General features: G+C 43.2%; 1 protein-coding gene and 1 long non-coding RNA gene across 2 annotated transcripts in view; both read left to right on the forward strand.

The window, feature by feature from the left end:
- The first annotated feature begins 1252 nt into the window (after positions 1-1252).
- On the forward strand, positions 1253-6554 carry LOC138239372 (uncharacterized). The gene is made up of 2 exons (XR_011189830.1): positions 1253-1559; positions 6338-6554. It is a non-coding gene; the product is annotated as an uncharacterized lncRNA (long non-coding RNA).
- Positions 6555-9506: 2952 nt separating this feature from the next.
- The window catches only part of LOC102685199 (rho GTPase-activating protein 21), a 106339-nt gene continuing 101750 nt past the window's right edge, over positions 9507-14095 (forward strand). The window contains exons 1-2 of the mRNA XM_069191587.1: positions 9507-10004; positions 11014-11361. Coding sequence (XP_069047688.1) covers positions 11311-11361 — 51 coding nt within the window. The 5' untranslated portion in view covers positions 9507-10004; positions 11014-11310. The remainder of the gene's footprint in view (positions 10005-11013; positions 11362-14095) is intronic.

Here is a 14095-nt window from a genome sequence, read left to right on the forward strand (position 1 = left end):
TGCTTTTTGATGAGTCAAAACCAGTCTTCTGGGGAGTGCAAAGCGTTTATCCTCCGTGAAATTCATTCGAGGAGGTTGAGTCAGGTTTCTAAAAGGAACTGCTTTATCATCACACGGCAAAGAATCTCCAGATATTTAGCTTCAAAGATACACATTAGAATGGAATGTTATTTCTGTGTTTAGATTTATTTTAGATTTATTCTGATGAACATTTCTGTGCATTCCAGTAAATAAGAACAAGAAATTGCCACTTTTTAAAGCTTCAGAGAAAGCTTCAGAGAAAGTATGTTACCAGACCAAAGGCAATGTTTTAAAGCATCATATATTGCAGTATAAATAGAAAGTCATTTTTAAAAACGCATTACAGCAGCAAATTACACTAATTACCTTTTAAATTTAACAAAAAAGTATTTTTAAGAAGTAATTGTTTTCAGTGATTTCTATTGTCTGTATAGTTACTAAGTAAACTAATAAATGACATTTCTCCCATCCGCTTGTTAAATGTAAAAAGTAATTCCTTCCATATGTACATATTACTATAATGCATTGTTATTTAAAGTTACTCCAACACTAAATATTTGTCATTACTTAAGAGCAACACAATATCACTTGTAAATTCATAATTTGAATTGAATGGGTCATAATGTGAGGAAGCGATTAAACGTTTTTATTTTCGTTCCTACGATGAAATAAAAAAACAAAACAGTTAATGTCTCTTTGTATACTGCAGATACATTTGAATCCGCCGGTCCGTAGTTTGACTATAGAAACTCACGATATATTCAGTCTAAATTGCTTTACTCATATATGATTTAAAATAGCTAAATATAATGTACACTTTCTGGTGCTGTTGCATTCTGGGGTTAATTATTCAAAATAATTGTATATTGTACAATTGTATAAAAAGCTTCAGAAATTTCCTGTCTCACAGAAGGAGACGCGAAACAATAAAAAATAGAAGCAGGGCAGCATTTATCTTTCACAAGCACCCAGTGATTCATAATTTCTCTCGTCGCTTCTTCCAGAAACCAAATCAAACTCCGAAAATCAAGTTGGGTGCCATTCGCCTCCACAGCATTGACTTCAAAAGACAGAGGTGGGATTGTTTTATTTTAAACACTAGTAACTTTTTACCGGGAGATTACACAGGATTTGAAGTGGGATTCAACACTACAAAGGAGGTGGGACGGGGGGGAGGGGGCTCGTCCGTCCAGGATCTCTCCTGACACATTTTTTTTTCTCCTGACACATCTGAGAAGGAGAAAACCGCAGGGGGAAAAGCACGTGGGTTCAGCCCCGCCCCGCCCCTCGGAGAGCCGCTCGCCCGAGCGCGACGCCACCCGCGCCTCCTGCCCATTGTGACCTCACACTGAACCTGCCGTCACGTGGCTCCAGCCGGCCAACCGCACGGCTGTGCAGCGAGGCCGGGGCGCGCTGGGAGCCACTTGTTCGGTCCCTCTGCAGGACAGCCGCGCTCCGGACTGTAATCCGACAGGGGTCATGTTAGCGCAGGAGAAAGAGCTTTGAAGGTCGAGAGTGACGCTCTCAGGCTATGTTAGGTATGCGACTCTCTTGGCAAGCATCACAGATGAGATATGAAAGGGGATAATTGGATATAAATTATGTGTCTTGAGGCATTCGTTTCGTGTTAGTGTACTCAAACCGGTACCGCGAGTATCTGTGTTCCTCACAGTGTCTTTTCTTCCTTAACAGCAGGCAGAAAATGTTGTTTTTGATTCCAGTTTCAGAAACTATTCAAAGATGGTCGAACGCGTAGAATAATTGTTTTTACCACGCATCTGGGACATAAACTTGTGGAATCGGAGGAGATGTTGTTGTGACACTTCCCTGAAAGAATTGCCGGTTCGACGGTGGTACACCGTGACACTAAATATGATCATTATAGAAAGGGGTATGATTGGGGGAGACTTTGTTAAGAGATATGCAAAATTCACAAATTGATTTTTTTTCCCTGTCAGTGTACAATACATCAATCATCATTATCTTACATTATACACCCCAGTATTGTTAGTCTCTGAATTATCTCCTGATTAAGTATTTTTGATACTGCATTAGAAAGGAACTGTATTTAAATAGCAATTGGCTCCGGAAAAAAACCCCAAAACATCAGTTACATTCAATTCAAGTCAACTTTGTCATTAAACGTACACAGGTGCATAGTATAATGAAAAGTGTTTCTCATTAGTCACTCAGGTGCAGTAAATAAATGGGACAGAAGATAAGACAATAGACAGTAACACAATAGCAATAACAGTAACATGTAATAACATAACATGTAATCAAGTGACATGATCTTATCTGCAACTGAGGCCCCGTTTCTCTTATATAGACTATTTGGCTTTTCGTGTTCTATTTAAATTCCTTCTATAACCATTTTAAATTCTGTGGGGCACAAGTTGTGTATTATTCAGACTAACTGTGGTCCAGTGCCTTTAACAATGCCAGAAAGGTTTGCACTAAGGTCAAAAGAGTCCTCCTATTGTTCAGCTTTATTGTATTAAAGAGTGCCTCACTTGCAAACAGAACACTGTCATCCTTTGTCTGTCCACAGCAGCTTAGAAATCTTTTCATACATGGTAGAGGACCATGTGACATCGATGTGCCATTTGACACAATAACTAGCAAAGAAGTATTGTTAATGTATGGAAAATATACAGTTGTGAGAAAAAGCTCGTGGACCCTTTGGAATTATCTGGATTTCTGCATGAATGGCTCCTAAAATTTGATCCGATCTTCATCTAAGTCATAATAATAAATAAAGACAGTCTTATTTAACGCACAACACACACAACATTTTACATTGCCATATCTATATTGAACAAATGGTTAAAACAATCAAGGTCATTGATGGAAAAAGTATGTGAACCTCTGGGATAATGACAACTTGAAAAGAGGGTAACTGGAGTCAGGTGTGGGTCTGACCTGCCCTGCCGTATAGAAAATCACACAATTCTGGTTACCTGCTCTTCACAGCAGAATTCTGTTGAAGCGCAATATGGCCCGATCAAAAGAGATTTCAGAGGACCTCTGAAAAAATGTAGTTGAAGCTCATAAGACTGGAAAGGGTTACATAGGATTTCTAAAGACTTGGGCCTCCTTCAGTCCACAGTCAGGCAGATAGTTTACAGATTGAAGACATTCAGCACCGTTGCTACTCTCCCTAGGAGTGGGTGTCCTACAAAGATCAGTGCAAGGACACGCTGTACAGTCCTCAAACAGGTGACAAAGAACCCTAGGGTAACAGCTAAGGATCTGCAGGCATCTCTTGCACTTGATAACGTCTGTGTTCATGAGTCTACCATATGAAAAACACTGAGCAAGAGTGGTGTTCATGGGAGGTTACCACGGAGGAAACCACTGCTCTCCAAAAAAAACATCATTCCTGCCCGTCTCAAGTTTGCTCAAGACCACCTGGGTGTTCCACAGCACTACTGGAACGATGTTCTGTGGACTGATGAGACAAAAGTTGAACTTTTTGGTAAATGTACACAGCGTTATGTTTGGAGAAAACGAAACACTGCATACCAACACCAAGACCTCATCCCAACTATGAGGCATGGTGGAGGGAGTACAGTATAATGGTGTGGGCCTGCTTTGCTGCCTCAGGGCCTGGGTGGCTTGCAATCATTGAGGGACCAATGAATTCCAAGTTATATCAGGAAATTCTACAGCAGGATGTCGGGGAGTCTGTCTGTGATCTAAAACTCAAAAGAAGTTGGGTCATGCAGTAAATCAACAGGAGTGGCTCAAACAGAGAAATTCTGTATTTTAGAATGGCCAAGTCAGAGCCCTGACCTCAATCCCATTGAAATGCTGTGGCGTGATCTGAAGCAGGCCATTCAAGCAAGACATCCCAAAAATATTCATAAACTGAAACAGTTTTGTGTAGAGGAATGGGCCAAAATACCTCCTAATCACTACACAGGGCTGGTCAGCAGCTACAGAAAGCATTTGATTGAGGTTATTGCCAATAACGGAGGTTCCACTAGTTACTAAATATAAGGGTTCACATACATTTTCCATCATTGACCTTGATTGTTTAAACTATTTGATCGATAAAGATATGGCAGTGTAAAATATTGTGTGTGTTGTTTGTAAAATAAGAGTGTCTTTATTTATTATTATGACTTAGATGAAGATCAGATCACATTTTAGGAGCCATTCATGCAGAAATCCATATAATTTTCCAAGGGTTCACAAACTTTTTCTCACAACTGTAGCTACATTACTGTACTTATGGACCACTAAACTCAAAATGTTAGACAGCAAGTTGTGAGCCATCAGCTGTTGGCCCTACCTGCTGCTGCTACAATGACATCCAGACACCCAGATGATTTCATAGAGAAATATGATACTATTTAAAGTCCAAGTTCCACAAATTATATACAGAGAATATCGATATAACCTCAGTGAAATATATTGTTTTCAATGTAAGAACAGAAATGGAGTTCATAGAGAGAGAAATATCACAGTTAACTTGCACTGATTTAATGAATCCTACCAACTTATTATATCTCACACAGTAAACATCTCTAGAGGCAGCTTTTTTAAAGACGTCCTTTTAAAGTAGATATTAAACCTGGACATGAGACGCATCTCTTTAAAAAACAATAAATGGGGAATTAAGAGGCTAAGAAAACAATGGACCTCATTTTTCTTTGGCAAAAATCATCTTTGTTTTTCATAAGAATAATTTCATGTTCACAGTTAACAAGCCATAACGGGTTCACTTTAGTGGCGAATTATGTAATTATATTTAAGCGCTCCAGTTGAAAGTTTGTTAAATGCAGTTTTGTTATTATATATTATTATAACTCATTTTGGCCATCAAACTATTTCTAGACATGTACATCACCACAGATATGTACAATATAGGTATAATTTAACATTATTTAATAATACTCAGTAGTTCTTTAATATAATAAAAATGTGACAATTAAGTTCTGCAGTTTCCTTTAAAAAGGCTAATTTTAAAGGAAATAAACGAAAGCAGAATAGCCATAATTATTGCAGGTGCAGAAACCACAATTATTCTGTATGCTACACTGCAATGCAGGCCACATCTTTGACTTGAGACATCTCTTCACATTGTACTTTCACTACAGTCGCTCATATTCAAAGATCTGATAATCATTTGCATTTAAGCAAAGGAGGGTCTGTAACTGTGTCAGACAAAATAACTTGATAAAAAGGCTTGGAGAACAAACCACACTTTTTTTCTTACATAAAGAACCATCAGTGATCTGTTACTACAGTATCCTAGTTCTGGAGTATTCCCTTTCAAGTGCAATGAATGAGGAGACAGAAAGACTACAGTGCCAAAACCACATGAGACCCAGAGCAGTGAAGTCACAAATATGGTCCTCTGTGCTAGTGTGATGCTCTGATGTGATCTTCAGAAAGTAATACAGAAGTGTGGTGTGAATTAATCTGGATGGTATAGAATGCTTATTGCTTGTTGCATAATCGGATGTGCTGTGTTTCCCCTGTTCCAGTACAATAACAAAATAACAAAACTGAGAACATATACAGTAACAAAGGTACAAAGAACATCTATAATTATGTGAGTCTTAAGAGATGAGTATCTCGGTGTTTAAGCATGTTCATGTATTTACTTAAAATATGTATGGGCTAAAATGAATTCAAAGATTCAGCGTCACACAAATAATGATACTTAATGTTCACTGTAAACTCCGGTTTCCACTGGAAGAGCATAAAGTATTCCTTAAATACCAAGATGACGGATAAGGCCTAAAAAATGAACGAATGTGTATAATGAATGCTAAAGCATGAACAGAACAAAGTCTCTCTGTAAGAACACATACCAGGAAGGTAAAAGATGCAGCCTGCCTAATTTTAAAAGCAAACAGGCCATGCCTGTTTTGTTTTAAATTGGCTTCATTTTTCATCGTACACATTTCAGCAATGATAACAAGGTAGTATTCCCGAATACAAATTCATTATTTCATTCTGATATCTTTCAAAATTTGTGTGCTCCAAATGACATCTTATTAAACACAGTTGTGTTTGAGGTTAGAATAACATACTAGGTCATGCAGCTCTTTCAGGCACCAGTTTCTAAATATATCAGATGTCATAGAAATGTATGTTGTCTCTATTATTTTCCAATTGAACGATTAACTCTAATCATTTTGTAGTTACCGAGCAGGTAAAATAACTTTTAAATGTACTTTTTGTAAAGAAAACCTTATCGATAGTTAAAGGCAAAATCCTTTAAAAGGCAACATAAAAAGCCCACCAGGAGAAAGGCTGTTGCATTAAAGTATATTTTATCATTTATTTGTATCTTTTTCAGGAAATAATGTTTCTTACACAAAGAGGAAGGGAATACCAACCTTATGATGCTCAAAATGTCAAGGACATCCTGTCATTAGTAGGTCATGTCTTTTTAGTAATGGAGAGACCTTAGGCTCATGCTTATGTAATGTTATCCAAAGCTCAATGTCACAGGATATTCCATTATAAACAGAGCTGTCAACAGGCTGCCAAAACTAAAACTATGTCATAAAACACTGTGGCACGCAGCTCTTTTCATTTAGTTAATGCAACACTAAACCAGACAGAAAGGAGATGTTTTATCCAAAATGGTATCAAACATTTTTAAATAAACGTACTTAATTATTTTTGCAATCTGCAAAAAGGCACCTGAATGGAAACAGAGCTCAGATCAGAAACATCAGTATGAGGAGAGGGATTTACGAATTCACAGTTAACAATATGCCTTTCAATTCTGGATGACATTTTCATGCAACATAAACACATTCTTTATCCAACACTTCAAGAATATGGCACTATGGCAGAATTCATTAGAAACAGTGTTCTTATTAATTACATAAACCGCAGACACATTTAAGGGATAGTTCAAAGTAAGAACAACTTTGTTATTCATTCTGGGGGACACTATTTTTTTGTTTAACAAATGGCTTTTATGAATTTTATTTTTACAGACAACACACCCACACTACTGTTTCTGCCAGAATTACTGTATATTAAAGCACAGTAAAGGCATCTCTCAGTGTTCAGTCTGTATCACATGCACTGAAAACTGGCTATAGAGAAGAACAGTGATTACTAGAGCTGTTTATCTGAGCATCTCCCAACATCATGCAGACTGCTTGAACACATGGAAAGATTGAAAGCCAGTGTGTTATAATGCATATTCCAACTACTGGCTAAACACTGCTTGCAACAAGACAGCGCAGTGCTGTACTAGCCTCACCTGCTTGTTTCATATTATAGGCTGCCTCTCGAGGAGACTGTAATTGCACATACAGCCTGAGCTAATTGCAGCCATTACCATACCCCTTGTGATAATCTGTGTAGAGACAGGTTCTCCACACAGAGTTAATGTGGGTGTGTTGGAGATGCGGTGTTGGTTTCCCCACTTAAGATAAGAGGCCCGAGTTCCACATATCTGCAGGAAAGGTGCCCTTAAGGCATTTGTGGAGGAGGGGAATTCAGGTAAGAAACGGAGAAACAGAGGAGAAGACACGAGATGACCTCAGTGAAGAGCATGTGGGGGGGAGGTACAGGCAAATGGAAGTAATACATCTGGGGGGCTGAGTTGAGCACATGGTTTACAGGTACGATTGGAAAAATAACTCCGCTCTACAAGTCATAGGTGACCAGCAGTGGAGATGATAGGCAGTGTATCACAGAAAAGTAGCACCTAATCTGTCACAGAAGTCAACAGGTAAACCATTAGCTAGAGTGTATGAACTTGTAATTTTTTTGCATGGGTTTTTGGATTCATCTGTGTTCACGTTGCCTGCAAGATGTTTCTGAGGATAACTGACAACAAACGCTTTGTGACACAATCACTTTCTTTTTAATATTAAAGGCTTTGAATGAGGCCATTTAGTAGGTGAGAATTGGTCATCATTAAGTAATGTAAGTAATTAAAGATAAGACGTTCAGCAGGGTAGCTGCGTCAGCATGCGTAGGCTGCAAAGGAACAAGTAACAGGTTTATTCCACGCTGAAAAGAGAAGAAAGAAAACACAACGTTTCGGCAGTCGAGCCTTCCTCAGGTGTGAGCTCACACCTGAACAAGGCTCCACGGCCAAAACACTGTGCTTTCTTTCTTCTTTTAGCATGGAATAAACCTGTTACTTGTAATGAAAGATAAGCCTACCGACACTGCAGTTCCACAGAACCGTGTGGTCTTCATAGCAGATGACATAGCCGGTTCTGCTTTCCAGAAGAAATAGCAAGAGGGATCAGTCCCTGGGGGTCTTCGCTTGAGCAGGGCATGTAGTGGCGTGAGTTTCAGCAGACTGCGATTGGTCGCTGAGATTAGAAGACAACGCCTTTGTGGATGAAGCAGAAAGAGGCAATTTTGGGAGTCAGATAACAGGGGGTTGTAATCAACCGTAGACAAAGCTTTTTGAAATCAATGAAGGCAGCATCTTGTCTTGTGCCCAGATCCTGGATAAATTCATACCAACTGCTGAGGCGACACATAATGTATTATGGGGAAATCTGGAGTTTCCTTATTACTGAGAGGAGTGTAAAGAAAGTTAGGCATTACAGTACAGTGTGTTCTAACAGCACAAAATTCTACATGGAACCCACCTGCCAACCCGTAATGCTCTCTATCAAAGCGAAACAGTTTTTTTTTACGTATTAGTAAACATCCATAAAAGCTCTCCGCTGCTACCAGATTTAATTGAGTTGTAAGGCTTTTGCTCCGTCATGAAATGCCAGGAACAGTGCGTGAGCTTTAAATGTGTCTAGAAGCACGCCAGACCCTCAATTCTCGATATTGTTCTTTAAGCGGACACATGCCCGAAGCCTGCAGACGGTGATTCCCTTTCCACACAAAAGGCAGGGCAGAGTTCAGCGTCTACTGATAGTAACAGGCTCTGCTTATGGGACTGAAGAGTGAGCGTAAACTGAACTACAGGAATTGAGTGAAAACAACCTCCACTATGTCTCCCGGAAAAGCTGACACAACGGCAACCGTGCAATGCTACTTATAACCCACCAAAATGCACGGAGAAAACTGTCGGAAAGCACATTTGTTTTAAAAAAAAAAAACAAGGCATGAATTTTCTCCGGAATGATTTAAAAGCTCACGATATCCTAGTTTTCCATTCAACAAGCCTATGAGATTTTCGTGTGTTTTCCCCCCCTCTGAAATACACATGTATTTGGCCAAGCGATGCACTGTTGATTTCTAGATCCCTGTAAAGCAGCGGTGCAGCTTTGAGCGCTTTGTTGAGGGGCGGGCTAGCAGAGGCGACCCCTCCCCGCGCGAGCCGTACCTTGTGTCCCCGCGGCAGCGGACTGAACTGAACTCGCGGTGGGAATTGGGTTTCACCCCCCGCCCCTCCGTCGGCGCGGGTCGTCCTGTAAGGCCGCGCCCGATTGGCCGGATTTCGAACGGCGAATTGCAAAGGCGGCTGCGATTGGCCGGGGGCTGCGCCGCCGAGGGGGGGGCGGGGCCCCGTTTCCAGGGAATCGGAGAGCCGTCAGTCACACAGTCAGCCGCGCTGCAGGAGCGAGGGGACGGAGTCGCGCGTTCTCTCTCCTTTTTTTTTTGGGGGGTCGCGTGTGTGTGTTTGTGTTATTTATACAGTTACCTATGGATACAAAATAGGAAATGTTTTGTTGTGGTCCGCGTTTCTTCCTTCTTGCTCGTTTTTGATTCGGCGCACCCCTTCTTATCGGAGGAAAATTAAAAATGCCGCTCAGCGGCTTCCCAGCTATGGACGTTTTCCACGTTTCTGCTGTGCGCTGCTCCGCAAAACAGGTAGTCGGGGAAACGCGATAGGCGGCTCGCCCGCCGGAGCGGAGATTTTAATTTCCCCCCCCCCGATACAATATCGTTTTCTGATACAGCGACAGGCGAAGAGAAAGGAGGAGGCGACTTGAATTTGTTTTTTTTTTGCCCCATTAAAATAACCGGATCATGAGCGGCTCCGCGGTGCAGGAGCGCGTCTCCCCGGGCTGGTGAAGCAGGTAGGTGGACGATCTCCGCCTCCTCCTCCGGCGGGTCTGAGCGCTTTGTCGGGGGCGGTTTTGTGTTGTTGGGTGTCCCCCCCCCCAGAAAGGGAAAGCCACGGGAGACGGAGTGGCCGTGGGGTTTCGTGGGCTGGGTGGGAGGAGGAGGAGGAGGAGGGTGGTGGTGGTGGTGGAGTGAAGTAGCCTGGTGGATTAAAAAGTGTCACGTTTTCGGGTGGAATAATAAACGGCACCTCGGAGGAGGAGGAGGAGGAGGGGGTCGGCGGGACAGCTGCCCCTCTCCTGCCCGCCCGTCGCCCAAGTTTGCTCGGTGGCCAACTTTCGGCTTGTTTCCTGGGGGTGAATCCGGGACGCTGTTGCTGCTGCTGCTCTCTGCTCGAGACTGTCCCGTTTGTGCAGAAGTCCCCCCCTCCTCCTTGCACGCGTGTTCGCGGCCACGAGTGGGTTCCCCCCCCCCCCGCTCCCCGCTCCACGCACCGGGCCCCTCCTTGTCTTGATGGTGGTGGTCGTGGTCGCGGGGGAAACCGGGTTTTATACAGTCGAATAATTCACACACCTCCCGGGTTTCGCCCCCCCCCCGAACAGCAGCACATCGGGGGGGTCTGATCGGCACAGTGGACCTGCCCACGCCGCTGGTACGGGTCTCCCCCCCTCTCTCCTCAGGTGTGGTTGGACACGAGTGTGTTTTGCGGGCCTGCAGGGGTGTGTGTGTGTGATGGGAGGAGGGGGGGCTGTTGCTCAGTGGTTGACACCCCCCCCCCGCGAATCAATATCGCAGCCCCTCGTTTTTTAAAATGGGATTGAAAAACCACTTTACGGAGCTACTACCCTTGAGTGTCAAATTAAACAAATTAAAAAAAGCGAGTGGGGGCGACACGGGGGTACAACAGCCCCCCCCCCCCCAACTCGCCCCCACGACCCCCCCAAACCCGGCCACGGTGAGATCAGCTGTTTTTTCCTTTTCTCCCTCCTCTCCTCTCCCTCTCCCTCTTTCCTCGGTGTCCAGCCTCACCCGGCCCGGCGAGATGAAGGAGGACGCCGACGCGGAGGACTAGTGGATGTTGTTGTTGTTGTTGTTGTTTTTGTTGTTGTTTTTTTTCGCCGGGGGGGAAACGACACCCCCCCCCCCCCTGCAGCGCCCCCCTCCGGAGGGCTGGACTCTCCCTTCAACTCTCGGATCGGACCCGCTTCATTTATTTTTTTTTTTAGTTTTCGTTTTGTCGTCGTCGTCTATTTTTGGGGGTGTTTTTTGTTTTCCCTCGCCTCGCTGCCCCTCGATGTGGGCCCCGGCGGGGGTGAAGTGATGGCGACGCGCCGGACGGTTCCGCCGGGGGAGGCGGCGGCGGCCGGGGAGGTAAGAGGCTCCTTGGTTTTGTGTGTGTGTGTCTGTGTGTGTGTACTGGAGCGAGTGTCTTTAAAAAAAAAAAGTTTCGAAATAAAGTTTCTGGACAGGCTGCCCCCCCTCGAGTAATCACGCACAAGCGACACGAAACCGTTTCTAAAAGAACAGGCGACGAGTTGTGGGGGAAAAAAACAACACCAAACCGAAATCCTATTATTTAAAGGCGACCCGAACGGGCGGGATAGTCGTGCTAGTGGGTGTCGTGTAATCAAACTGTGAGTGTGTGTTGGGGAGGGGGCGTGATTATTTTAATTATAATTGAAATTATTATTATTATTATTATTTATTATAATAAATTATACACCTGAAGAAGGCTCCACGGCCGAAACGTTCTCTTTCTTTTTTTTCCAGCATGGAATAAACCTATTAATAAACCTATTACTTGTTCCTTATTATTATTATTATTATTATTATTATTATTATTATTATTATTATAATAACTGGACCGATTCTGTATATTCCCGTCTCTGCTCTCAGGTAGTAACAGTCCGCTACCGGGAGCATCTGCTGAGCCGATGGGCGGAATTCATTTTTTTTTTACAACACGTCCAAGTAAAAGCGACTCGCAAGTTTGGGTCGGCCCGGTTCTGCCTGGCACTCGGGTGCCGGGGGTTTACTGGAGCAGAAGCCCGCATCTCCGGGTTTATTCTCGCCGGGTGTCTCCCCTGTGCGCAGAGACCACGCGTCGGGGTGTAGCCGGGGGTCACACTGTGTCTTTTTCGCAAACCGCAGACGCGGACACACACACGAACGAGTGGAGGTGTGCTTGTGCATTGTGCCTCGTCTGCACGGTGTGAGCTCTGGGTGTGTTCTGAGTCCTGTCTGCTTTGTGTTCATAGCTTGTTTGCGATTTAGGGGTGGCCGTGTTGAATTTTTTTGGTTAAAAGAAACGCTCCTTTCCCTGGTTTTCTGGTGTGAGACACCTGTGTTCAGTCCTGTTTTTATTCATGTTAATTTCCTCTGTTGCGTGTTTCTTGGTAAGTCTCGCACTTGGTAATGTGCATGCGTGGGGGAGTCAAGTCAGCACCTGGGTCAACAGAGGCCTTCATTCAACGAGGTTAAACGGGAGTTCAGGAAAACGACGGCTTTTCGTTTTCCACGGGCTTTTGTTTGCAAATTAGTCTGGGAGTGCCTCAAGCCTGACTTTCTCAAGCGAAATCTCCCGGGAGGTCAGCAGACGCTTCTGGTCTCCCGTGCTGGTTAAACATGGTTCTGTGCGCTGACTTTGCGGGCACAGGCCTGGTGGAGGACGTTCACAAAGAGGGGTTGATCATATCCAGAAAGCTGGGCTCCCGATGAGCCTTACTCCTGCCCCAAGTCCAACTCCACAAGCACCACACAAATTCCTGGCTGAATGGAGTTAAAACCTTAACGCCGTGTGATTATAGCCTTATGGATAATCAAGGAGTACTTTTTTATTCAGATCAGCCCCTTACTGCAGGAAATTAATTTGTGCAAATGAAGAAAATGGCACTTCATTCACAGATGAAGGTCCTAGCTTTGTGTGAACAAGTCAAGAAAGGAACAGCCAGTGAAATTAACAGGTTGCTGTTATAGTTTCATGTTTTGCTCAGCATATTTTCTTACAGCATTTTATTCATATTGTCTGGATTACCATGCTAAAAATTGTTCAGGTGTCACTACCCCACACATCACCTGATGTCGCTGGTCTTTTTGAGGACATTCCAGTTGTTAAAGCAGAGTGCCTTTTTTATGGTGTGAGACCTGTTTATATATTATAAAGAGTTTTCTTTACTGAAACCTGCAAAAGCTGAGAAGTGGCACTCTGGTGAATACTTATATTATTGTAATATGCTTAACCAGAACTTTGTAAATGGCAAGAATACATTCTCTGATTATGTTGTCAGAATACTGTTTTTTGATGTTACTTGTTTCCAGATGAAGAAGCCATGGTACAGAGATCATGTCTGTAGATGGCATTTTCTAGTATAAAAACATCCAGTGTTGCCAGTTCATTGACTTGTGCAGTGGTCTTAGAAGATGCTAGAAACTGGTCTTTTCAAACATCTTGAAAACAGGTGGTCTCTTGCCGGACTAATCTGTGTATCAGCTGAGAACATTTTCAGATTTTTTTCTCTTGTACAAATCTAAATGTTATCTTTTTTGAGTCTCCCAGGTGAGCTGTTAGGCATCGGAATTTACCAATAAAGAAATATCTGCCTCAGACATATTCAGGCTTGCTTAAATTGTGCCTCAAAACCTGTGTTTTTCTAATTACCCTTATTAAGTCAGGGCATGATGGAAACGTGGTTGCTGCAGTTTTTATTAATTCCCTTGAAGGTTATATTCATAGCAGTGTTAAGTGCATACTGTACCCAAAGGCTAGTCAGATGTTCTTTAGATCAGCTGGTATTGTGTAAATGTATGCGTGGTGATGGCAGTCATATGAGGGGGTGCTTCGTTCCCATCAGCTTATACCCATCTATCCAGCTGGGCATTTGACTGGAGCAATAGGCATGAAGATCCTTGCTCAAGGGTACGACGGGGGAGCTTTGAACCCACAACATTCCAGTTACCAGTTCAGAGCGCTGATCGCTGCTGCACACTGCTGCTTATTCTCTGCTGTACACAGCGGCTCCTTGGTTGCAAGACGACAACGCGTACGGAGTGCAAAGACCTCTAACGGAGCGTTTCTTTATCTAATGGGTGAAAATAGCGCGTGGTC

The sequence above is a fragment of the Lepisosteus oculatus genome, chromosome 6 (assembly GCF_040954835.1).
Source record: "Lepisosteus oculatus isolate fLepOcu1 chromosome 6, fLepOcu1.hap2, whole genome shotgun sequence".
In the NCBI taxonomy this organism is placed as follows: Eukaryota; Metazoa; Chordata; class Actinopteri; order Semionotiformes; family Lepisosteidae; genus Lepisosteus; species Lepisosteus oculatus.